Consider the following 25,802-nt stretch of genomic DNA (forward strand, 5'->3'; position numbering starts at 1 on the left):
CGTTAAAATTATCGAAACTGCCGCTAAAACTGCGATAATTTTAACGAGCTTCTTGCTAATATGCCCCGAAGTATGTGAGTGGAGCTGAACCATTCCCAGACACTTGAAACACCAACCCGCTGCTGTCAATCACAGACCCCGGGTGCCCCGCGTCTGTGGACGCCTCTTCCCAGCACCATTATTACCTCTGCGCCCCTTTAGTTGACACCGGGCCTGGCATCGCTGTGAGGTTCTCCCACATCTCTTGAAGTAAGGAACCTTCCTCTGTAGTGTGAAGTTTCAATTGTGTTCACACACCGTTCCTCCAGTGACACGGCTAGTGCCTGGGAGAATGCTGACCCCGCCCCGCGCTCTATTCCCCAGGCGCTATAGCTCGAAGCACTCTGTCGCCTCAGACTAAATACAATATCCCCGTCTGCCCGGGACCTGTTTAGGTTACACGAAGGAGCTAAGAGGGGATTCCTTCCTCGCAGCCTCGGGCTCCTCAGCTGCAAGAGCGGGTGGAGGCTGGGGGCTCCCGTTTACATTACCAGGCTCAAACACACGAATGGTTCTAGTTTACAAAAAAAGTCCCTCGTGTGATTAATCCTGCGAGCCGAGGGCTGCTCCCTCCAAATGCCTCGTGGTCAGACTCGTGTCATCCTCTTTGGTGGTTGTCATAGTTATGTCAGTACGTTTGGTCGCCCTTCGTTTACAATCCTGTGCGACACCACTGCCTTGTAAAAAGATGCACAGCTGCAAATCACCGGGATACAGGGTTTTCTTTGGGTTTTTGGTGTGGCAGCATTCGTTCTACCCTGCCTCGTATTCGGAGCACTCCTTTGCAGTTGGCACTGTCTACGGGTGGCTTCTTACCCAAAAAGACGGCTTCTAGCTTATAGGGAAGCAAGGGACACACACGTGGATCATCTTCCCAGACGTGAGCACTCAGTTCCTACCTCGCTAGGAGAAAAGGGGGGGGGGATACGGCTACAGCGCCGGGCCCTGACAGCACACGTGCGGCATTGGCTGCGTACTGTGCCTAGAGCAGAGCTTCTGGCCGCGCTGCGCTGTGACACTCGCTGGAGGCAAGCACTGATCCTGCGCCCTGACTGCTGCCGGCTGAAAACACAGCACAGCGCGGGGAGCCGGGGGAGGGGGCGGAGAGGAGCAGCAGCGCCGACGCTTCCCTCCACGCAGCACGCTGAGAGATAACGAGGACAACAGCAAGCAGCAGCAGGTCTCTCCACACTCCCGGCGCTGCCTGACAATGGGGAGCAGGCAGCGCACACTGCGCTGCGCCCCCTCCTGCCTCACCCAACACACGCAGCACATGCAGGAAGCCTAGCTCTCCAGTCGGAGGGATGTGACAAACCTATTGTCAAGGCGGGGACGAGGGTGTGTGAGTTCATGATACCTCCCGGCCATGTGCCCTGCTGGGGCCGGAAGAACTGCACTGCGGAACCTGTGGAACTGGACGGCGGGAGGGGGCGGGAGAGGACACGGACGGCGGGAGGGGGCGGGAGAGGACACGGACGGCGGGAAACAGCGAGGGGGGGGCGGAAAGGCACAGGGAGGGGGCGGGAGAGGACACGGAGGGGGCGGGAATGGACAGCGCATCTGAATTCACTTTCAGTGAAAGGGGAGGGAACGGGAAAAAACGTAACTCCGCCCTGGGAAAAAATCTCCGGAACGCCCCCGAATCTGGTCCGGCCTTGACGGACAGATCCGGCACTCAATGGCTAGCCTCCATTTATGGAGCTAACCAATGACAGCCGGGGGACGTTCCAGAACTGCTTATTGTCGACATAGGATTTCACCTGCGCTGAAGAGCTGCGCAGAGCGCAGCCTTCGGCAGGCGAAACCCAAAGAACTCGAGTCCTGTGAAGGGACTGGATTAGCCTGAAGGTGCGCGCTAGGACTCTGAAGAACAACCTCCTGTCCAAAGGGAGAAAAATCTGTGGACATCAAGCCAAAACAGGAGCTCTGAGAACAGCAGCTAAAACAGATGGTGTCACCTCATTCTGAAAGACAGAAACACATAAAGTCTAGCAAGTCTAGCAAGGAAAATAGCAAAGATATAAAACAAGGTACTTATCTGCATGGAGCTGCATTTAAAAGAGGCAGACTGTGATGTGCATGGGCCTATTATCAAAGGTTCTGTTCTGAAACAGTTTTCATCATGATGTATGACTTTTAAGTGGCTGCGTGGAGGGACATTAAAGGGATAATGCATAATGTTAGCCTCCGGTCTTGTAATGAAATTTTGATTGTTGTCCTAACTATATCTGACAGGAAGATCACATAGAATTCTTGAGAAAAAATGGAATGGAGCCATAGTGTCTTGTTATTGATAATGTGATTTATGTCAGGTATTGGGTGAGCAGAAGCTGGTTAACCTCGAGTCACCTCCATTGGTGTAGAACACTAATATCATGTGAAAAAATATTGTTGCTACATTACACTGTTGCTAAAATATTGTGATGTCAAGACACTATCTCACAGGTTAGAAAATTTATTTTTTTACTTTTCGATTTATTAGCATTATCGAGGTTTTAAATATTGTTGTATATAATATTTTTTTGAATTTATTTTTGTTTTATTGTTTATTTGATATATTTTGTACTAACACCGTTTGTCTATCTAATTTTAGAAGTCTTTGATGATATTTTAGTAGCAGGTTGTAGGGTTTGTAATGAGTAGAATGGGAATTGTTTTAAAACTATAATTATTTTACTTTTGTATTTTTACTAGGTAAATGTAAAATTTGATTTTTTTAAATAAGAATAAAAATATTTTTTAACATTTACTTTAAGAAGGTTTCTATTCAAGATGTCCATCTATTTATCAATCTATCTCTATTTAATATTTATTGGGTATTTAATTTTAAATATCTAGTTCATGTTTTAGGAGCGAGTTGTAGAATTTAGAAGTGGAGTGATGTGGTGTGGGAAGTGTTTTAAAAAGTTTTTATTTTTAAATGTTTTGAATTGTTTAATTTTTTTTATTTTAAAATGCTATTAAAAATGTATAAAGTGTTAGTATTTTTAAGGTAGATTTTTTTAAATGTTATTCTTGTAAAGTTATTAATATATTCATAATATAGAAATGCCTTTGTTACATTTTTTAAAGCTGACTTTTTAGAGTTTTGATGGGAAGTGTTTTTGGTGATATAGTTATTTTATTGTTTGGCAAAATTAAAGATTATGGGCCTGTTTTAGAGTTTTGCAAATGGGGGTCCCCCACCACAAATGTGATGCATATCCTGTCGGCTGTATTACAATGGTCAGAGACTTTAATGAATTTGCACCATGGTGAACAAGATACCCATCACATTTGTGATGTAGTACCTATGTGCCACAGAATAAATCCGGCCCTAATTGTTTAATTTATTAATTATTTAATCAAATTTAAAATTAAAGTGAATCATTAGCATCCTTTATTCACAGTGAATGTGAGTGACTCCCTGTCTCAGTGTCCACTACTAAGCTTCCTGGTTGCAGAGTTTTAGTCTCCTTTTCCGAGTGTCCCTGTCTCACTATCCAAGGACCCATGCTCTGCATATATTACTTGTTACAATGTCTTTGCTACTACGTCTGAGCATCTTATCTCTATGGTTTCATGACTTCCTAAATAAGCCTCTATGATTCTCTAACTCACTGTCCATTTCTCAAAAACCATGGTTTCCTCCCCCATTCCTATGTCCTCTCTCCTGTGAAACCATATCTGCATCTCTCGTTCCAGTGTGTGGTGGTTCTTGTCTCTCGTGTGTCTTGGTCCTTGTCTCTCTGTCTAAGAATAAAATGGAAGCTGGTATATTTTCAAATTAACATTCAAGTGATTTAGAGACGACTTGAGAAGATTACCAACTTTGACTGAGTTTGTATGAATTCACCTGAGATTAAGTCATACCTCCTAGACCAGTTGTGACACAGAATACCCTACAAAAGTATATCCATTCAATCAATCAATCAATCAGGATTTATATAGTGCAGCTAATTACCCGTTGCGGTATCCAGTCGCGGCCAGGCTCCGGAGGCTTATTTGAAAAGCCAGGTCTTGAGGGCCGTTCAGAATTCCGGAAGTGACATGATGGTCCGGAGGTGTGTGGGAAGGCTGTTCCAAGTCTTTGCTGTGATGTGGGAGAAGGAGCGTCCTCCACTTCTGCTTCAGTAGATGCGGGGAGTATGGGCAAGTGAAAGCGAGGCAGAGTGTAGTCTTCTCGATGGTTAGTGGAAGTTCATGGGGTGGTTAATGTAGGCGGGTCCTTGATTGTGTAGAGCCTTGTGTGCATGGGTCAGCAGCTTTAATTGGAATCTCTTGTGTACTGGGAGCCAGTGGAGTTTCCTGAGGTGGGGTGTGATGTGGGTTCGTCGGGGAAGGCCGAAGATGAGTCTGGCTGCAGTGTTCTGTATGGTCTAAAGTCTCTGTAGAAGGCGTGTGGCGATTCCTACTTTGACGACATTGCCGTAGTCCAATCGGCTGGTGATGATGACTTGTGTCACGGTGCGTGGGAAGTCTTATAGAAGGATTTCCTGCGGTATCATTGGCAGACTGCTGCATACCTCCCAGAACAAGGCATAGCATCCTTTCACTGCAGAGGGACTGGCTCCCTGCTTCTGCAAAGGGTCCTTCAAGTGACACTTGTTTTAGCTTTGCAAGCTTCACAATTTGTTAAGCTTTGTTGCTGCACACCTCTCAGTATAGATAAGTGGCAGAGAAGATAGTGCATGCGAGAGCCTGTGGCGGGACATATTGGGCTGGGTCTGAGGACATCTTAGGTGGTGGGGACAAGGCATTTAAGGGCACAAATGGGTCAGTGCATGAGGGTGGGGACTCAAGACTTTGCAGGGGTGTTAGGGGCAAGGGAATGCCACATTGAAGTAACAGTGCACCTGCCACCCTGGAGGCCCTTTACTTCAGAGGGAATGGTTCTCCACTGCAATAAAGGGTCCCTATAGCTGCCCCTTTTTTAAGCTTTGCAAACTTCACAGTTTGCAAATAAATGCATTTCTTAATTTGCATGTCTTTGCTACTTGACAGACCCCTTGTTTCTGTGTTTGTTGATTCTTTCTAATGTGCCCTTCCCTCCCTTGTGTGCCTTTGTCCCTGTGCCCTTGTCTCTATATTCTATTTTCTGTCACCCCCTATTTTACTCTCCAGGTTTCCTGCCCTGAAAAATCCACAGACCGGTTCAGTTTATTGAAAAGTATTTTTTAGTATCCTTCGGTGACAAAGTTGTTATTCCATGCCTTAGTATCCGACTGAGTGTCATGGCCCAGTAGTTGTGTTTCTTTGAACCAGTGTCTACTTTCCCCTGTGCCAGTGTCTGTGTTTCTCTGTCCTTGTCCATTATAAATGGTAGACCTATTGATATCTTTGTAAATAATACATCAAATGATAGAGGTAATTTCTGTAATTGTAAGTAGATGACAGTATAGCAAAATGTCATTAGAAGATAATGCAATTTCTCAGGAATAATATCATTGAATGTGTAGAAACGTTTCCACACACCTAATCTTCTGTCATCAATGCTGTCTATAATTGTGCCGCAATATATGTGTTCGTTTACCTGGTGAATATGCATTCACAGAGCCTTATTCACAAAAGTAAACTGACACCTCTGTGTATGCTTACGTTTGTTTTCGAAATCACAAACTTCGGTTTAGTATTAAGTTTACGACTGTGGAGACTCCGCAGTCGGGATGGAGTACTTCATACATAAAAAGATAGGCATGTTGTATAATTTTATGTGTGCAGTTCCCCGCCCGATTGCGGAGTCTCCACAGCCGTAAACTTACTAATAAACCAGAGTTTTTGAATTCCAAAACAAAGGTATGCTTACACAAAAGTGTAAGTTTACCTTTGGGACTCAGGCTTATAGAGTGTATTTCAGGTAGATGGGCTCCTATAAGATTAGATTTGTGGCAGTGCTTAGTTTGAGCCAGTCGTTTCCGGTACTCAGAACTTACTTGTCAACACCCGCACTTATGGCAGACTGCCACATGGTCTCAGTGTTTGTGTAATTTAGAGAGCACTACAACACCAGTCCTTTATTAATTCAGTTTTCATTACAAATTACTCATTTGTGCCCAAGCACATCTTATGTGCCCCAGCACATCTTATGACTTTGGGGACCTGGAATAGTCTCAATCGTCACATTTGTAGGCATGTGATGGTTAGTAGTTGTGTTGGTACAGTCACTGGCAACGCTGGGAGGGGCAAAGTGTGATGCAAGCTGCAGTGGCCTCTGGGCGACAGCCCTGGCACTTATTTTTATGCAAACTAAGCACTGAGTGATCTCCAGCTCATTGGTTTAAATCCCAGCAAGACTGACTCAGACTTCCATGGTTCTGAGGGCTTAAAATTGAGTAAAATGATCTTAGGCAATAGTAGCACCAGCGATCTGCTGCATTTAGAAAGCCTGGAGGCTATATAAAAAGACAATGGTATTGAAGATAACACAGAAAGATGGTTGATAGTTAAAGTTGCTCTTGTGGGTCAGATCAGGACACTGATTGGCTACTATGGTCCTAATTCAGATGACCCATCGCATCTGGACGCTGTTAGGAACCAATTAATTTCAGCTCAAGAGCCAATAATCTGGATGGGATACTTTAACATTGTTCTTGACCCAAAATTAGATAAGTCAACAAAATCTAGAATCTCTAGCTCCATAAAATCAAGAGAAACCCTTAAATCAATCATGAAACATCTAGGATTGGCGGATTTTTTGAAGGGAAAGAGAGGGCAATAAGCCAGGAGTGTCCTTTAGAAATAGTCGTTTCAAACATAAGTCCAGAATCGACTATGCTTTTTTTCAGTTATTGTCTAAAGGATACCCTAATATCAATAAACTATCTGCCATCACACCTATCAGACCATTCCGCGTTAGAATTTATTCTAAAAACAGATAACTTAGTTAAACACCCATGCTGGTCTTTTGATCGGACACTTTTGCTGGAGGAGGAAGAGGTGAAATTCCTCTCAGATGAGACCCTAACCTTTTTTGATATTAATAAAAACTCTGCTACTCCTACAGTAGTCTGGTAGACTTTTAAGGCCTTCCTAAGAGGGCAGATTACTAACAGAGCCTCTTGCAAGCGGAAAATGTACAATGAAAAAATTAGAGCATTAGAAAGGGATATGAAACTTCTAGAACTAAGGTTGGACCCGAATTTAGAAATATCTGTAGAGCAGGAAAAACTGGCCGAATTGAAAAAACAAATGGAAAATACTCTACAAGAAAGAATAAATAAAAGGTGGGAAGTGAGTAAAACCTCCCATTTTGAGTTTGGGGAAGCTGCAGGAAAAATATTGGCATGGAAAATAAAAGCTGATAAAACATTAAATTATATTAGAGAAATTAAGATAGCAGGTGAGATAGAGACAAGATCAACCAATCAAAAAATAGGGAAGGCCTTCTTTGAATTTTTTGAGGAGATTTACAAAGAAGATCTCCCCAATGACCAACAAGCAAGAGATAGGTGGTTAGACGCTATTACACTCCCTACCTTATCAACGAATCAGAGTAAAATGTTAGAGGAAGAGATCTCTGTGGACGAAGTAGTAAAAGCAATTCGTCACTCAAAAGAAGGAAAAGCGTCAGGGCCGGATGGTCTGCCTGGAGAAATTTACAGATCCCATGAACATATTATAGCTCCAGAGCTCGCGGTACTTTTCAATGATATTTTAATAGAGGGAGATCTGCCACCTAAATCTTGGGGAGAGGCTACAATCGTACTTCTTCCTAAACCTGGAAAATCTTTATTAGAGTGTGGGTCATATAGACCAATATCACTTCTTAATAGTGATTATAAAATATTTACAACTATTATCTCCACAAGACTGGCTAGTGTTATTAGTAATATTATCCACCCAGACCAAAAGGGATTTATTAAAGGCAGACAAAGCGGAGTTAACTCATGAACTTGTGGGGGCTATAGATATCCCTACTGCCGTCTCTGCACCCCTGGCTACATTGACCCTAGACGCAACGAAAGCGTTTGATAGAGTCAATTGGCTCTATCTAAACGACGTATTAAAAAAATTCAATTGTGGGGAAGGATTCTGTAGAACAATCAAACTATTATACAACACACCCTCGGCTAGGTTAATGATTAATGGGGGTTTGACTGACGTCTTTAACATATCTAGAGGTACAAGACAGGGCTGCCCGCTTTCCCCACTCCTTTTGAACTTGTACATTGAACCGTTCGCCCAACTCTTAAGGGACCAGAATTGCGTTCATTGGGGGCTCAGGTACAGATGAAATTCCCGGCTCTCCTTAAAATAATGTGGAACAACAAAATGTTCTCCTGCCATTTCCCAGAGGAAGTTTATGAACTATTGGTTAAAATGAAAGAATAGTCATTTAACTTTCCTCCTTTCATTTACTTATCTGCGATTATTTTCCTAGGGTGTTTAATAATAGTGAGGGGAAAAAAAACACATATATATACTCACCAAAAAAAAAAAAAAAGAGAAAGATAAGAGAGAACTGTAAAAGGAACAAAATATGAAATTAAAGTTTGCTGAAAGACCATTGTTTTTCACACGGTGTGGGTGTGGTAAGGTGTAGGCCTCCTAAAGGCGTATCGACGCCCATCAGGAGGGAGGGGTTCCTCGGGGGGAGGGTGGGGAGGGCTCGCAGGGGGGAAGGGAAAGGGAAAAAACAGTTGAAAATGTCCTCATATGCCGTAAATTTGTACTTTCTTAAACTTAAATGCAGTTATAGGTCACTATTAATTTCGGAGGTAGGAGTAGCTATACCAGACAATGGCTCGTTCTAGTAGTAAAATCCTCTCCTGGAACCTAAATGGCTTGGGGAGCCCTAAGAAACAACAAACTGTGTGCGAGTTCTTGAAAAACTCTGGGGCGTGTATATCTCTATTACAAGAGACTCACCTGGGAGCAGAAGAATGTAGAAATTTATTTGGCAGATATAATTGGGTTCAGGATATCTTGTGTTCCAAACAAACAGGTGTGACTAGAGGAGTTGCAATGGTAGTGAGGGCCAATGAAGGGATTAGGGTTTATGATTGGAGTACAGACCAATCTGGCAGATGGTTGGCTGCAGTTATTTCAATTGGTGGTATTAAATTTCTGTGTGGGGTATATTATGGCCCTAATGAAGATAAAGCCTGTTTCCTGCAAAACTTAGAAAAATACATGCTACAGCACACAATCCCAGTTATATTAGGAGGTGATTTTAACCTTCTATTAGACCCCCAACTAGACCGTACCTCAAAAGCTAAATATAATCCTCCAAAAAAATCTCTTCTAGCTTTAAAAAATATTATGAAAGATTATACACTAAGAGATATTTGGAGAGCTAAATATGGTGACCTTAGAGAGGATTCTTTTTTTAGTAAAAAATATCACCAGTTTTCAAGAATTGATTTTTTTTTGATAGACCAATCTTTTTTAACTAACACTATTTCAGTCTCTTACACTCCAGTGGGTTTGTCGGTTCATTCTGTGGTGGAGCTACAATTAACCATAAAAAATAAAATATCAGGAAATCGATGGACACTCGATAGAACGATTCTATTAGATGCTGAGTTCGGACATAAAACGAAGGAAAGCTTAGGCGAATTTTTTAGGTTTAATGAGAACACTGCTTCAGACCGTATTATATGGGACACATTTAAGTCGTATTTAAGAGGGATTTATGGCTCACAGATGATCTTAAGCCGTAAGCTTAAAAAAGATAGAGATATCCAAGAGCTCAAACTAATTAAATTAAAAGAACAGCAACTTCAACTAGCTGTTTTGGAAAATAAACCCAGTATCTTAAGATTAGAGAAAGAAATTCTAGAATTGCAAACGGATTTCAAAACAAGAGCTGAAAAAATAATTCTAGATAAGTGGGAAGTGAGTAAGCTTCGTAATTTTGAATACGGTGAGAAATGTGGGTCCCTGTTAGCTTGGAAGGCTAGGATGGAGAGGAGTAGAAACAATATTAAATCTTTAATACAGCGTGGGACTGGATTGACCTTAACAGAAGATATTGAGATCAAAAGGGAAGCCAGAATGTTCTATGAAGAATTATATCGGGAGAAGAACAAGGGGCTGCAGAGAGAACTGGATAACGGGTGGGCTTCAATCGAACTGCCCCAGATAAATGATCTAGATAAAGCTTTTTTAGCTACCGAGATAACGGAGGGGGAAGTTAGACTACAATTGAAGAAGATGGCTAGAAATAAGGCCTCTGGCCCTGATGGACTCCCGACAGAGGTTTACAAGGATAATGTGGAAGATATTTTGGTCCCATTACAGAGACTCTTTAATAAAATCTTTATTCAGGGAGAGAAAATCCCTTCCTCCTGGTCAGATGCCACAATTTCATTGATAGCCAAACCAAATAAAGATCCGGAAAGGATAGAGTCATACCGGCCAATTTCACTTTTAAACTCAGATTTAAAAATCTACTCTGGTATCCTGGCATCGAGGCTGGCAAAAATAATTAAGTCTATAATTCACCCAGACCAGCGGGGATTCATACCAGGTCGTCAACTGAACGAATTGACTTTCCAAGTGATTGGAGCAATAGATACCGCTATTGAAACGAAAGCACCACTCACCATTGTGGCAATAGATGCGGCCAAAGCTTTTGACCAGGTGAATTGGCTCTTCCTTTGGAAATCAATGAAAATTTTCGGCTTCCCAGAAATATTTATCAAGGGAATAGAAACTTTATACAGAGGCCCAAGAGCTAAGATTTTGGTTAATGGTAGTCTCACAGACTGGTTGAGTATTTCTAGAGGGACAAGGCAGGGTTGCCCTCTATCTCCCCTCCTTTTCGACATTTATATTGAACCCTTCGTATGTTCCTTAAGGCAAGATCCAGAAATAAAACCATTCAAAATAGGAGATTTAGAACTTAAGACAGCTCTCTACGCTGACGATTTACTCCTATATACCTCTAATCCAGAGGGAGCAATACCAAAACTATTCAAACTGGCCGAAGATTTTGGTTCAATATCGGGGTACAGCATTAACAGGGACAAAACTGAAATAATGAGCTGGAATAACCCTGTCCCAATTGCAGAAGCAAAATCCAAAATTAGATATTTGGGGGTCTATCTCACTCAAAATCTGGACGACACTCCCAAGACCAGCTGGGCAACAGTTGTAAAAGAGATCAGAAAACTCTTGACCAGATGGAACACCCTTCCGTTAAATATATTTGGCAGGGTGAACCTAGTTAAAATGATAATTCTCCCAAAAGTTACTTTTTTGTTTAATTCTATTCCTTTAATCTTTAATAAAAAAGATATTTCCAACCTGCAAGGTAGAATTGGAACTTTTATTTGGGCTACGAAATCCCCCAGAATAGCCTGGAAGAAGCTCAGAAGAGGATTAAAACTTGGCGGATTGGCACTTCCGGATTTACTTTCTTATTGCTATGCCTTCCAATTTAAGAACTTTAGACTTCTAGCCAACAAGTTGGATTCTACTTCACACGGCAGACTGTTTTAAGCTATGCTATCAGACATTCCATACAGTGCAGATTTTTTCTTGTTTAAGTTTGGTGACCAAAAGTTTTTAAAAAAAATTCGATTAAAGCTCTTACGGACTGCCTTAGATAATTGGCGATGGATACGGAAAATTATAGGTATCCCTTATTATCACTCTCAAGCCCCAATTTGGGACTCCCCTGGTACTCCAGAATGCCTAATGGATCAATTAGCTCTTCCTCTGAAGAAAGCTGGCCTTAAAAAATGGGGGGACCTCTGCGACGTTTCAAGATTATTAAGCTGGGAAACATTATCACGCTTAACAGAGGGCACCATCACTAGGTTCAAGTTTTACCAACTGTCTGCATGGTGGGGAAGCCAGAATTGGAACACGGAAGAGGAGAGCCTCTCGCTGGATTTAATAACTAGGCAGAAGGGATGGAAGGGTGAGACTGCTGAATGGTATAAACTGATAGTGGGAAGTAAAGATAAAGAAAACCTGGGGGCTGAAATAACCAAATTATGGGATACCCCTGCAATACAGATCTCAGATGATATAATAAAAGTCTGGTCAGACTCTTTCGCAATATCTCAGAAAGTTATTAAACCATCGAACCTGAGAAGAAATCACCTATTCACAATGTACAGGGCTTATTGGACACCGGCGAAACTTTCCAAAATATCAACAGTACAGTATTTCTGTCCAAGGTGCAAGTTTTCAGCAGCAGACAATATCCACATGTTTGTTGAATGCCCTGTGTTAGATGTTTTTTGGAGACAGGTGTGTGGTTTTCTGGAAGAGGTATTGTTACTTCCTATCATATGTACTCCCAGACTAGTTCTTTTCAGTTTCTCATCTGACTATAACATAAATAGCTGTATATCACAGTTTATCTTCTATGTAGTTGTCATCGCCAGAAGAGAGATCTGCAAAGAATGGAAATCAGAACTCCCTCCAAAATTTGCGGACTGTCTTAAGAACATCATGGCGGTGAGTAGATTGGATTTATTATGTGGAGGGGTTAAGTCTGTTAAGCTGTGGTCTGCCTTAAAAGTATGGAGTGAAAAATAACAACAATAAGTCCAATGATTATGCCAGAGGTTAAGTGGTCTCGTCCTCCCTTAGTAGCAAGTAACATCGGGAGAGGGAGTTGGATTGGAACTAACCTTACCTCTGGGCGATCTTCAAGGGCTATCCACAAACACAAGGGCGGTTAAGGAAGGTTTGTGTCAGTGGCCTGAAGTACGTCTATCTAGAGCTAAGATCTACTGGTGGCATATATGAGGACAAAAAGAAACTTTTTTTTAAAAAACTCTTAAGGGACGAGGCTAATATTCCATCTTTTAGCTATGGAGAGTGGGAAAGGCGGGTAGCACTATATGCAGACGATATTTTGGTCTTTTCATCTGACCCAGTTAAAGCATTTCCAGTTATTATTGCACGTGCAGAAGATTTCGGCAATATTTCGGGCTATGATATTAACTCCAGTAAAACGGAGATAATGGTATGGAACCTTCCAAATATTCAGTTAGGGGCAAATATTTCAACATCTATGCGCTACCTAGGAATAAGAATAACCCAGGAAGTGGGAAATATCGGACAAAACAATCTAGAAAGAATACATTTGGAAAGTAAAAAACTCTTAAAGTCCTGGTCACATCTACCGCTCTCCATAATGGGTAGAGTAAATTTAGTTAAAATGTGTATCCTCCCTAAGTTCACTTTTATTTTTAATACAATCCCAATCGCATTTGAGCCGAAACAAATCGAAAAATCTCAAAGAGAAATAAACTCCTTTATATGGAATTGTAAAACAACAAGAATAGCATGGAAAAAATTAAGAAGAAGAAGAGAAAAGGGGGGCCTTGCACTTCCAGACTTGTTGTACTACTCATGGGCATTCCAGATGTCACACTCAAGAATGTTATTAAAAATACCATCCAATCTTACTTCTACCTCAATGTACAAAGCAATACTATTGGGGGCAAATTTAACACCAGAGGGCTTTATGTTTAAATTTGGAAGCCAAACATTTTTCAAAAAAATTAAACTCAAAATAGCACAATCATGGGCTAAAAATTGGACTAACATAAGGAAAAAAATAGGCCTGTCATATTACTCTACTTATTCCCCAATTTGGGACTCACCCGGCTTACCACCATGTCTGAAAGACAGCCTCTCTAATATCATAAAGCAAGCAGGTTTTACAAGATGGGGTCAATTCTTTAAAGATGGGAAACTAATGGTTTGGAACGAATTATATGAGCTTGTGGGATTTGGACTGTCTAGATTCAAATACATTCAATTAGACAGCTGGACAAGATCACAGAGCCATATAGATACCAACATTGGGAAAATTAGTACACTAGAACAAATGCTGGTAGAACGACCCATCGGAGGGAAAGAAGTAGCCACATGGTATTGGCAGATGCTGGAGGAAAGCGATGGGGAGTTCAAAATCCCAGATGAGTTATGGGGATCGGAGATCAGCACTCCATGCGATGATATATGGCAAAAATCTTGCGAACTACTGTATAAAACTGTAAAACCCGCATGGTTGAGACGTAACCATCTCTTTTCAATTCATCGTGCTTATATAACACCACTAAAACTGTCCAAATTCCTACCAGACAAAAAATGCAACAAATGTAATATGGTAGGTGCCAGTGACATACATATGTTCATAGAATTTCCTGATATTTCAAACTTTTGGGAAGAGGTGAAGAACACTCTTAACTCTATTCTACATACATCTTTGTCAATAACTCTACCACTTGTCATTTTTGGGCTAGAAGAAAATATTAAGGGTAAGGCAAAATCTTTTCTCTTCTATGCGATGTTATTGGCAAGAAGACAAATTTGTATACAGTGGATAGAAAAAACACCTTCACTACATTCTCGGTGGCTTTCATCCCTATATGAAATTTCTAAAATGGACCTTAAGAGAACAGCTAGTAAGCGTAACTTGGCCTTCTGGGACCTTTTACTCAACTGGAGGTGAACCCGGGTTTTTTTTTTTTTTTTTTTTCCCCCGGGTCCGATGATTATGCCATCAACGCTCCTGGACCAGGGCCAGTCTAGAATCGATTTTGGTCCTACAGGTTGAAAAATACCTAGATGGAGTTAAAAGATACCCTGTTTCCTTTTTGGGACATCTCTACAACCAGAAAAACAAATCACGTTTTAAAAACGTGCAAGGTGGTTGGTATTATCCTTGTCGGGAAAGGAAGGCAAATGAGGACAAAAAAAAAAAAGACAATGGTATTGTTACGGGAGAATCACATCATTGCCAGATGGCTTGCACGACTACAACTCATTGTTTCCTTGCTTATTTAATTCGAGTTGGGCTTATTGTGCGGTACGGACTAGGCACCCAGTGACTGAGGCTGTGTTGTGCCCTTTCTGCAATTTGCCAGATATCAATGGGCTTTTATGGGCTACTCTGTCAGATTTTTACTTTGCATGTTAAAAAGGAATTTCATAGCTTTCATAGGCTTTGTGAACTGGGCCCAGCTCTTTCAACGGGGTTACCAGCGTAGGATTCTGAGCATGTTCAAAGTGGATTATTTTTTTACTTCAATATCAAATTAGTTGCCGAGTCTTCATCATCTACAGATGCCCCTATTCCTTGCTCTGTTTGGACAACTAACCGCTATTTCATCAGTTTTCTGTAAAATCAATGGGATGACTAGCTCTATAGTCTTCAAGGTGAAATTAAGAACTATATATTCTTGGACCAAAGTCAGGCAGCGGTGTTGCTTGGATGTGGACCTTCACACGCTTTTAAACCTGACTCCTCAGTGTATTAAAAAACTTTAATTTGTAGCGTCTTTAAAGTTAAAACTAAAATGAAACAACTCATACCCCCTGCTCCCCCCACCGCCAGTTCCCCCCTCAGCTTATGCGTTGAAGCTGAAACGTTTACAGATTTGATTGGTTCTGTCAAATTTTTCAATCTCACTCTACAAAGAATGCAAGAGAATTCCCCCTGGTACTTCATCTGTATATTGCCTTGCATATGTCTGTCATTGAAGAAATGGAGATTTTTACTCACGAAGGGATATATCATCAAGGGACCGCGATAGAATTATCGCCGCTTTAGCATCCGTTTTCGTGCGAAAAGCAGCGATAATTCTATCGCCTTATCGGCAAGGTCACGCTAGCGCGTGAAACCATGCCTTAGCGCCCATTACATTTGTGCCTCGCATCGCTGATGAGATGCGAGGTAGGCGTTCCCTACAGAAATTCAGCGAATATAGTCGCTAACCCAGCTTCTCTCTATTAACAAGGGTATCGCTAACCCGCCTAGCGACATAAAAAGTAGCGCTAACCGGATATATCGCCGGTTTCTTACGCCTGCTATCTTCCCGATTTAGCCATGTGTATCATGGGAGGTGGATCATAATGCTGAGTCCACATCTACCTATCTACAATGTTTTCCCTAATGCTTCTTTTTTATCGCTGGTAATCCTGCGATATTGCCGCTCATAGCCGCTATTGCCGGGATTTCTATCGCCTCGGCGATGCGCGTTGTTAATAGTGCGCTGACAGGGCGATAGAATCCAGCGATAGATGGCGTTAGAATTGTGCACGCTAAAAGCGGCCAGCGATATATATCGCTGCCGCTTGATGATATGCCCCGAAATATCACTCTCCCGGTAACAGTAAGCTAAACACATCCATAGCCTTTCCATGTTCTGAAATACTTTCACGATGTGTGAACATAATTTAAATCTTTCTTACAAAATCACAATGAAAAGAAAGACAGAGGATGTGTGTTTTGCTAAAGAGCCTGCAGATCCTGTAGCTCAAGTACAAAGCTTACATATGCACGGGGTACTGCTGGGTTTTTTATTGCATTATAGTAAAATTAGTAAGGGACGTTTTCAAATTACTAATTACATCCTTGCCCAGGTGGTTTATCATACCATTGAACCCATTTTTTAAAACTAAGTGCAACACATATGCAGTGCTTAATTTTTGCGGGTGTTTGTATGAGGTGGACACTGGCACTCATTTTCAGGAATCTGGAACCTATTTTGCACATTTGACTTTGACCTGGAGCAAGAAAGGAAAGGGAAGCAAAGGAGGAAGATGGAGAAAGAGAAAGCTAGGGAAATAGTGACAAAGTCAGAGAGCAAGGTTTAAAAATATCTTGCAAGAGTTAGTAAAGATTAAAGCGTACTGTGGTGGAAGACAGATGCATGGGGCAGAATCAAGGCTTGGCACTCAAGCTCTGTGTTAGTTTTGTAGCCATTCATTCGCCTTTGCACACTTTTATCATCTAACACGGCATTTAGCATTAAGTAAAATGATTGATACCTTAGGGTGCTGCACTTTGTCATACAATTCCATTTCTTTATCTTCTTCTGATGTAGAAGGATTGATCGCCGTCGCTGGGGAAACTTCTCCCTGCCAATATAAATGCACTTTTAAGCAAGAATATACTTAGGCATCAGTATCAATGGGACAGGAGCCATAGGTGATGTTGCTTCCTATCTATCTCCCGTACGAGAAAATAACCGGTTTCTGGGAAAATAATAATATAAATAAATCTGTTCAAATAATTCAGCCCTAGTCATGACAGTTTCCATTGCCTTCACTGGGATATTTTAGAAAATTGCTTTTGTAGTCCTGGTTCTGGCTGTGCCGTGATAATGACTGTTTGACACAATATTGGCCACCACATTTTCAAACTATGCTAAAATCGCCCAAAAATACTGTTTACCAACATATTGTCACACTGTATTTAAACAAGCAATACACTCATATCGCCTACCTAATATATATCTAAAATACCACAATATCAAGCAAAACAAGTAGAAACACAAAATATCATAAAACCTTGAAATGAGCAAGAGCAGGCAAAAATATAGAAAACAAAAATATCGACTACGATAATATAGTGTAAACTAAATAAAAATGGGTCGTTCAAAAACAATTAATACATAATTTTACAAACCCTTGGACTAACAATACACAATTTAAATTATATTAAATAATTTACATACCATATTAAACGAAAGTAAAATATTAATAATTATTTGTAATATCATATAAAGTAAAATAAATGTACGCTAAACAATTTATAAACTATTAACTAATTAAACTGGGGATGCTGGATTTGCTGGTCCTATCATTAGGTAATGTAGGTAGGTGATGGGGCGGGGAAGGTATGCCCCCTACATATAAGACCATCAAAGCACTTAAAAGTGCTGACAGACTCTAACGGGGCGGGACCAAGACAAAGGGAGGCTTCGTTTTCATTCATTATTGTCCAGAAAAGGCTGGGTAGGGCAACCCCGTTGGCCTTGCCTTTTCTACCCCCTGTGTTGTTGCAATGCCCTTTTAAACAAGGTGAGTGTTAGACCATGTGGCGAGCACCCCTGCTTTAAGCTACTTTGTGAGACTTTCAGGGATTGATAACATTAACTCGCCCCACAACTGTCATGCGGAACAATTCGTTAATAGCTTTTAATGGACTAACTGACTTTTATATTAACTTTTATGCTCTAATTGCTTATGAACTTTTAGTCAAACAGGGTTTGGCTGTTTTATTTATAAATTTGTGATTTTTTCAATATTGTGTTATTAGGAAAAGAAAAGCTGCTGAACTATCACAAGTTAAATGTACAGCACGTAGTATATACAATTGTATTAAGAACTCATAACGAGCTCAATACAGTAATCAGTTGCATTACACAATCTATGATCCCAAATAACATCTTTGAACTTCTCTGCTGGGGAAAAATACAGCGTAATATCTTGACATACTATCAAGCCTCTAGTATCATACCAAGTAGCCTTCCTAAGCATTATTTATTGGCAGTAAAAAGTTCAGTAAACACATTTACAAATTACATAAGAAACATCTTGAATACGATAACAGCATGAGGGTATGTGATACTTCCTTTCATTTGCAATTGATATGGTTTAATCCTCCGTACACAGGACATGATATACTCCCTGAAATACAGACATCGGGGAGGATAGGCATATAATGATATGACGTTAGTGGGATAATCCTCGCCTCCGCATCCCTAATAGAACTGAAACTTTCCTATACGTGAGCTAGGAAATCTCTCATTCTATGTCACGACCAGAGGCGAGGATTATGCATTAAAGCTTACTTACCACCAAGGATGCAACATCATATATAGTTTAAAATAAAACCTTTTGAAGTTGGACTCTGAGGACCAATCCAACGCACTTATAATGTCTTCCAGTCTGCCGCCAACCTGCAGGGCCTTGGAAGCCATAACCCCCTGGCTGAGTAGGCCCCAAAAAGGTGATTATCGATCCAGGCCTCTAACATGAGCCATCTTTCCCACCTGACAATGGAGGGAGAAGCACCAGCCTCTGAGTTGCAAATAATAGCTGTTTTTCACCTGGAGGTCTTACCTCCACCTTCACTTCCTCATAGCATTTGGGCATCTTACTACACAGAGTTTAGGAGAAACTTGAAAAAATTGGTATGTTTCAGACCTGGTATTAGTTTTGGTCCTTCGAGAAATAGTGAATGTAACCTCTTCTGAGGTGAAAACCCTTGCTGTGGGTCCAACGCCCTGATATCATAAAGTCTCTTGCAAGAGATAAGGCACAATAGCATTGCCAAGTTTGAGAAAATCTTCTTTCTGGACAGGTACTGGTTATCCTGCCAGCCTGCTAGAGAAGCAGTACTAGGTTAACATCATATAAGCTGGAATACGTAGGTTCTGGGGGATTTGTCATTCTGATACCCTTTAGCTAGATAGCTCTGCCAGGAAATTCAGGATGTCCGTAACTTGCATTCCCATAGGATCCAGGTGTCTTTCCATACACCCACAAACCAATCTTCTCCAAGCTGATCTGTATCGCTTGGCTGTTCATGGGGCCCATATCTGCTGGATAAGTCTTTTGCCTCTTCCGAAAGTCTGCCATCCTGCCACCATCGCCTGAAATCCTCCATGCCATGAGGTGGAGGTACCCTTGCAATACCACAGGATGGGGACGGCCATGGGGGTCCCGTAGGATCTCAGAAAACGGTGGCAGTTGTATTGGTTCCATCTATGACAGCTCCAGAAGAGAGGGGAACCAGGCGTGAGATTTCCAGATCAGAGTTACAAGCACCAATGATGCTCCGTGACGCTGGACTTGAGCCACTACTCTCAGGATCAAAAGAAACGGTGGGAACGTGTATGCTTGACCTGTTGTCCAATCCTGTAGGAAGGCGTCCACCACCCGTGCACCCGGGTCTTGCCTCCAGCTGAAGTATCGAGGAATCTGGCCATTCAGCCTGGAAGCAAACAGGTCCACACTGCAGGGACCCCACTGGGATATCAGTATCTAAAAGGTTGTCGGGTCCAACTGCCAGCCACTGGAGTCCGTGAAAAGGCTGGAGTTCCAGTCCGCCACTGAGTTCAGAGAGCCTGGAAGGTACCCTGCCAACACAGAAAACTACAGTTGAAGGCAGAAGTGCCAAAAGTCCTTGGCCAGCTCCGTCAAAGCTCTTGATCGTGTACCCCCCAACCGGTTGATGTATTGGACCTCTGCCCTACAACATGATACCCTATCCTTTGTCCTTGATCAGATTGCAAAAAAATCCCGCCAACAGTTCCAGGCAGTTGATATGTAATCTCAACTCCTCTTCCATTCACCGTCCTCCCAAGGTAATCGAATCACATTTGGCACCCCAGCTGTGCCGGCTGGTATCCGATTCTGTTATCAAGTCAGGAGAATCCAAAGATCGCCATCCCATTCCATGCCTCCATATGGCCTATCCAACATTGCAGCTCCGCCCTGACCTTGCTTGTGTTAGGGTCACCAGCTTCAAGTAGGTGAGGCTCCTCCAGAGGTGAGCCGTTTTCAAATGTTGCAATGCCCTGTGCTGTAGTGGGCCTAGAAATATGGCTTGAATCGAAGAAGCCAACAAACCAACTATCCTTGCCAATTGTCTGAGGGAGATCCTGTCTCTTCTCAGTACCTTGACCAGTTCCTTCTTGATCTTGCGGCCCTTCAATGCCAGAAGGCTCAGTATTGCTATGGGAGACTCTATGAGAAACCCAAGGAAATTCATGATCTGTGTCGACGTTAACTCTGATTTCTGCAAGTTGATGATGAAACCCAAATTCTGAAGGGTTGGAATAGTTGTGGCCAAATGTGACACCAGATGCAAGTGTGACGGGTCCATCAATATGATGTTGTTGAGGTATATAATCAGCCTGATGTTTTTCGTCCTCAGTGTCTTCACCACTGGCCGGAGGAGTTTGGTGAAGCAACAAGGTGCCGAGGACAGTCCCAAAGCAAGAGATTTGAGTTACAAAAATCTGGTCCCTCCATTCAAATTGTAGAAAACTGTGATGAGGGGGAAAATAGGGACCTTGAGGTACGAGTCCTTGAGATCTAGAAGCACCATCCAGTCGGTCTGCAGTAAGAGATCTCTGAGAAGGTGAATGCCATCCATCTTGAAGTGACTGAAAATCAGCCACTCGTTGAAACTTCTACTAAAAGGAGGTTGCTGAGAAAACCCCAAACATGTAATACTGACCTCTGGATTGCTCTTTGTTGAGCAGATTCTGTATTTCTGCATATATCAGCACCATAGCTTGTAGCAGAAAAAACAGGGTGCGTGGTCTGGCTACTTGCACCAGAGTTCCATAGAACTCTTTTTGGTATCCCTGTACCATCTGTAGGACCCACTGGTCCATAGTGATATCTGGCCACTTGTGTGCCAAGAGTCTCAGCCTTCCCCTTAGCCTTTGAGGGAAAGAAATGATACTGCTTATAGTTGAACCTCTGCAAGCATTAGCTCCCCTGCACTGGCAAGGTTGGCTCTGTCCTTTCCACCACTCTGTTTGGGGTAAAGGGTCCCCTGCCGGCTGTCGTTTTAGCCGTTGTTACAGTGGGTCTTACTTCTGTAGGGGCCTGGTTGGTAAGAGTGGCCCGATGAGTGGCCCCTGCCTTTTCTAACCCCAGAAAAAACCTTCCTCTGAAAGATATTTCTTATCGATGACTGCCCCTTGTCCAGCACTGAGAAGGTGGCAGCAAATGTCCCCAGTTCTTTTATGAAGGGTTCTCCAAATAAATTGCCTATCACCACTGCTCTCATTTCTGATGAGGATAGTTCTCCCAGTTTAGGGTAAATTTTGATTAGTAGGGAGCATTGTCTCTCCACCAACAGGGCACATTTGGCGTTACCCAACAGGTACATCACCCTCTGAACCTGCCACTATGTCCGTGGATATGGGATTCCCAGATTTTTTCCACTGCTCTGCCAGTTCTATTATTTTTGTTAGTGGGCCTACCACATCCAGTAATTTGTCCTGACACGCTCTCTATGAGTGGTTCATGCCCTTCTTGGGGTCCTTCATATACTTTCTAAAAAACATGCAGAGTTTAGGGTCTATGTCAGGACGGGCTGCCACTTTCCCCCCCAAAACTAGTTTAGGGCACTCCGCCCGAAAGGCGGGCTCGAAACTCCTTGTCTAGGGGCTGGCAGATTTTGCTGGCCACAAAATTTGCCACCTTTGGATCTGGGAGCCACTCTGAGGAACTCGGGTTTTAGATCCCATCCGGTTCAAACATGTCTGTCGGGAAGGGATCCCCTTCCAAGGGTCCAGAGACATTTAAATTGGGACTCCATGGCCTGCTGGAATCCCGTCCATCATCAGAGAACCTGGCATCATCCGTGTCACCCCCACCCCCATTTCAGGTAACCCTTCCTCAGGGTCGGAATTTGGTGCGACAGTGTCACCAATTTCCCCGGGTAAATCTTCCTCCCAGGAGGGTACAGTTCTTAATGTGTGCGCACTCTTACAGAAGGCTTATCTTAGTCGATTGTACCTTCCAGAGGCCTGTGTCACATTTCTGTGCCTTTTGGGTGTTATATGTGGTGAGTCTGCTATGCCCTGCCCCATAGTCCCGAAGATCCCAGTGCTGCTCGAGACCTGGGAAGTCAACTTATCCATGCTTTACTGCAGGGTTGCCAGCATGTTAACTATAGCTTGGGAAAGAAGCCGGTCCACACCTTCAGGGAAGCAGCTTATGAGTGCATTCCTCCTCAGAGGCCAGCTCAGGTAAGTAGTCATGGTCCCTAAAGGATGCCATGTAGACTAGGGGGTGTGAGCACCAATATTCAATCAAAAACGCCCTGTAGTTCCAAGGGCATCCCTCTCACAGGTGCTTAATGCCAGTTAGAAAAACAACCAAAATACACTGTCAGTTTCCCTAGGAAGGGCTTTAGATTCTAAACTCCGCAGCAGTGTCATGCGAAGGTTGGAAGGGAGGGTGGGAAGCCCCAGTGGTTGGTTGCTACGTATTTGAGGAATGACACACAGCGCAGCTCCCTAACGACCAATTTTTGCCTGCGGAGCACTGTAAAATTGAATGAACTGCTGCAGAGACTGCAACTACACCTCACGGAGTCTGCTGATGGCGAGAAGCAGCAGTCCAAGTGGACCCATGCTGTACTAGAATGGGCTCGACCCACAGGATGTTTGTTAGATTTGGTCTCTAATTGGCACAGGTAGGTACTTGTGACAAATAGGGACCCTTGCCTCTAGTCAGGGTAAGGGGGTACACTCCTAAAATAACCCCTGCTCACCCCCATGGTAGCTTGGCACGAGCAGACAGGCTTATCTCAGAGGCAGTGTGTGAAGCATTTGTGAACACATACAGTAATCAAGTGACAACACTACAGATGGACACCACACCAGTTTTATATAAAAAAATAAGTATTCTTTATATAGATTTAACACAAGACCACAAATGACAAAAATCCACAATACTGTACTTAAAATGGTAGAATTAGCTTAGTTCTCTTTAGATGTTAAAATGCAACACTTTGAGTCAATGTACCTTAAGATGCCTAACGCTTCTACAATGAAAGTGTTGCAGGGATGGTGATGCGGTAGAGATCTAGTGCAAAGAAACTGAGATGGTGCTTCCTTCGTGATGCGACATGCTCCTCTGATGTTGCGAGATGTCTCGACTCAATGCGTCAGCTGCAGCGGCGACACCCTTGTTCTGTGATGCGACGACAGCGGCTTTGGTGGCGACATTCTTCTCCGACGGTGCGAGACGCTTCCGCTCGATGCGACAACTGCAGCGGCGACACCCTTGTTCCATGATGTGACGACAGCGGCTGTGACGGCGGCACGCATCTCCATGGATGCAAGGCGCTTTTTGTGATGCGGTGCAATGCGACAGCTACAACAATGTCATCTCCTTGATGCGACGGCAGCGGCTGCAACGGTGGCATGCTTCTTCGAGGTTGTGAGACATTTCTTGTGATGCGGTGCAATGCGACAGCTACAGCGGCGACATCTCTGTGATGTGATGGCAGCGGCTGCAATACGATTCTTCTTCGTGAGTCACGCTTCCAGCTCCTTGAGACACCCAGTCCCTCAGAAGGCCCCAAAACAGCTGCAACTGCAAACACAACAATGATGGACAGAATGTGGATCAATGTCACACATTCACCCCAGTCCAAAGATCTGGGCCCAAATCCATCGTTTTTCCACTCCACACCACCCTGGGTTAGACAATGGCGATATGCAAATCAGCGCTGACCCTGTGCTTTGATGCCAGTGGTGTGGAGTGCCTGGGACTCACGTCTGAGCATCCCCAGTACACTTAGAGCGGTAACTGCAAACACAACAATGATGGACAAAACAGCTGCAGGCACTTCCAAAGAACTCTTGGGGAGCTGGTGGAGGAAGTTTGTTGTCCCAGTGACTTCTGCAGGAGGCAAACTCTTCTCTCAAGCCCTTGGAGATCCTTCACAAGTTGAATAAAGCACACAAAGTTCATTTCTCCTTTCCTTGACAGTCAGGCAACCACTGCAGGCCAATCCCCCAAGCAGCACTTCAGCTTAGGAATAGTCTCCCCTCAGTTTCTTCAGGTTCCTCTCCTCAGCAAAGGTTTCTTCTTGTTGTCCTTAAGTGATCTAAATTCTGGGGAACAGGGTCCCAATATTTATACCTCAAAATCCTTTGTCCTCTGAGGGAAGAGGGGCCTTTGCCTAGTCCAAACCAGTTCTAGTCAGTCCTGGAGCACTCTGTTTACATGACTCCTTCTTTCATTTCACAGTGCAGGGCAGAGACATCAGACACACCACATGAGGTGGAGCCAGCATTGTGGAGGGAAGGCACAGTCCTATTCAGGTCCCAGGTGCAACTCCTCCCTCCCATCTAGATGCAGATCTCTCTATTCACCACTGGGCTGACCCACTCTGTCTCCTGGAATACCCCAGCCCCTGTCACTCAAACTCCAGACAAGGAATACACAACCTAACAGAGGCAGGCTTGGATAGTTAGACAAGAAAATACCTACTTTCTAAATGTGGTATTTTCAAACACAGAATGTTACAACCAACTTCACTAAAATATGTATTTTATCATTCTGAGTTCAGGCATACTAAACTCGAATTTCTACCTAGTTCCCTGAGTCAGTTAGGATTATAAAATATAATAATCTAACTGCCCATTCTGGCCTATGGGGAATAGGTAGCTTTGCCAAAGTGAAAAACTAAAATGGCTGTATTTCACTATTAGGACATGCCACACATATCAGGGCTTATCCTACCTTATACTTACAATGCACCCTGCCATTGGGCCTACCATAGGGGTGTCTGATATGAAGAAAATGGTAGGTTTAGGGACTGGCAAGTAGGTGCATATGCCCAGTCAACATGGCAGTACCAAACTGCACAGAGGCTCTGCAATGGCAGACCTGAGACAAACTTGTACATGCTGCTTCTGTGGGTGACACAACCAGTGGTGAAAGCCCACTAGCAGCATTTGGTTTACAAGCCCTGGGCACACTCAGTGCACTGTACTAGGATCTGACCAGTAAACTAAATCAGCCAATCATGGAATCACTAATCCATACATTAATTTACAATAGGGAGCACTTGCACTATGGCACTGGACAGCAGTGGCACAGTGCCGAAAGCATCTAACACCAGCAAAAACACATGAGGCAACAGCAAAAATGGAAGGGAGACCCACGCCAAGGTGCCAGGTCTAACACTGTTGCGCACGCAGAGAAAAATCGCTGCAGAGCGAACCGTTATCACCACAATGTCAACAATCTCAGTCACCAAGTAACAAGTATCCCTCCAAACCACCACACAAACCAAGAGTCATTAAGGGAATGAGGGACTTAACTGATGAAGCAGTGAATAAAGAGGAAGTTCTGCATGTGGCAGGGGCTAATTTGACAGTTACGAATAGTGTCACTATTCGTTAATGATTGTCATGGACACTATCCCTTGGATTCATGGGATTTGTAGCGTTGGATGTTTTTTTCTGTTAAACTTAGAATATGCTGAATAATAAAAAGTGAAGAAAGTTATGCATAATCCTTGCCTCCGGACCTGA

General features: G+C 43.0%; 1 protein-coding gene across 3 annotated transcripts in view; it reads right to left on the bottom strand.

The window, feature by feature from the left end:
- Nucleotides 1–25,802, bottom strand: part of LOC144797569 (SLAM family member 9-like) — a 782,823-nt gene that overhangs the window by 154,773 nt on the left and 602,248 nt on the right. For all 3 annotated transcript variants that reach the window (XM_078668219.1, XM_078668220.1, XM_078668218.1), the window contains exon 7: nt 16,765–16,854. In XM_078668219.1, coding sequence (XP_078524345.1) covers nt 16,765–16,854 — 90 coding nt within the window. The remainder of the gene's footprint in view (nt 1–16,764; nt 16,855–25,802) is intronic.

The sequence above is a fragment of the Lissotriton helveticus genome, chromosome 12 (genome assembly GCF_964261635.1).
Source record: "Lissotriton helveticus chromosome 12, aLisHel1.1, whole genome shotgun sequence".
NCBI classification, from domain to species: domain Eukaryota; kingdom Metazoa; phylum Chordata; class Amphibia; order Caudata; family Salamandridae; genus Lissotriton; species Lissotriton helveticus.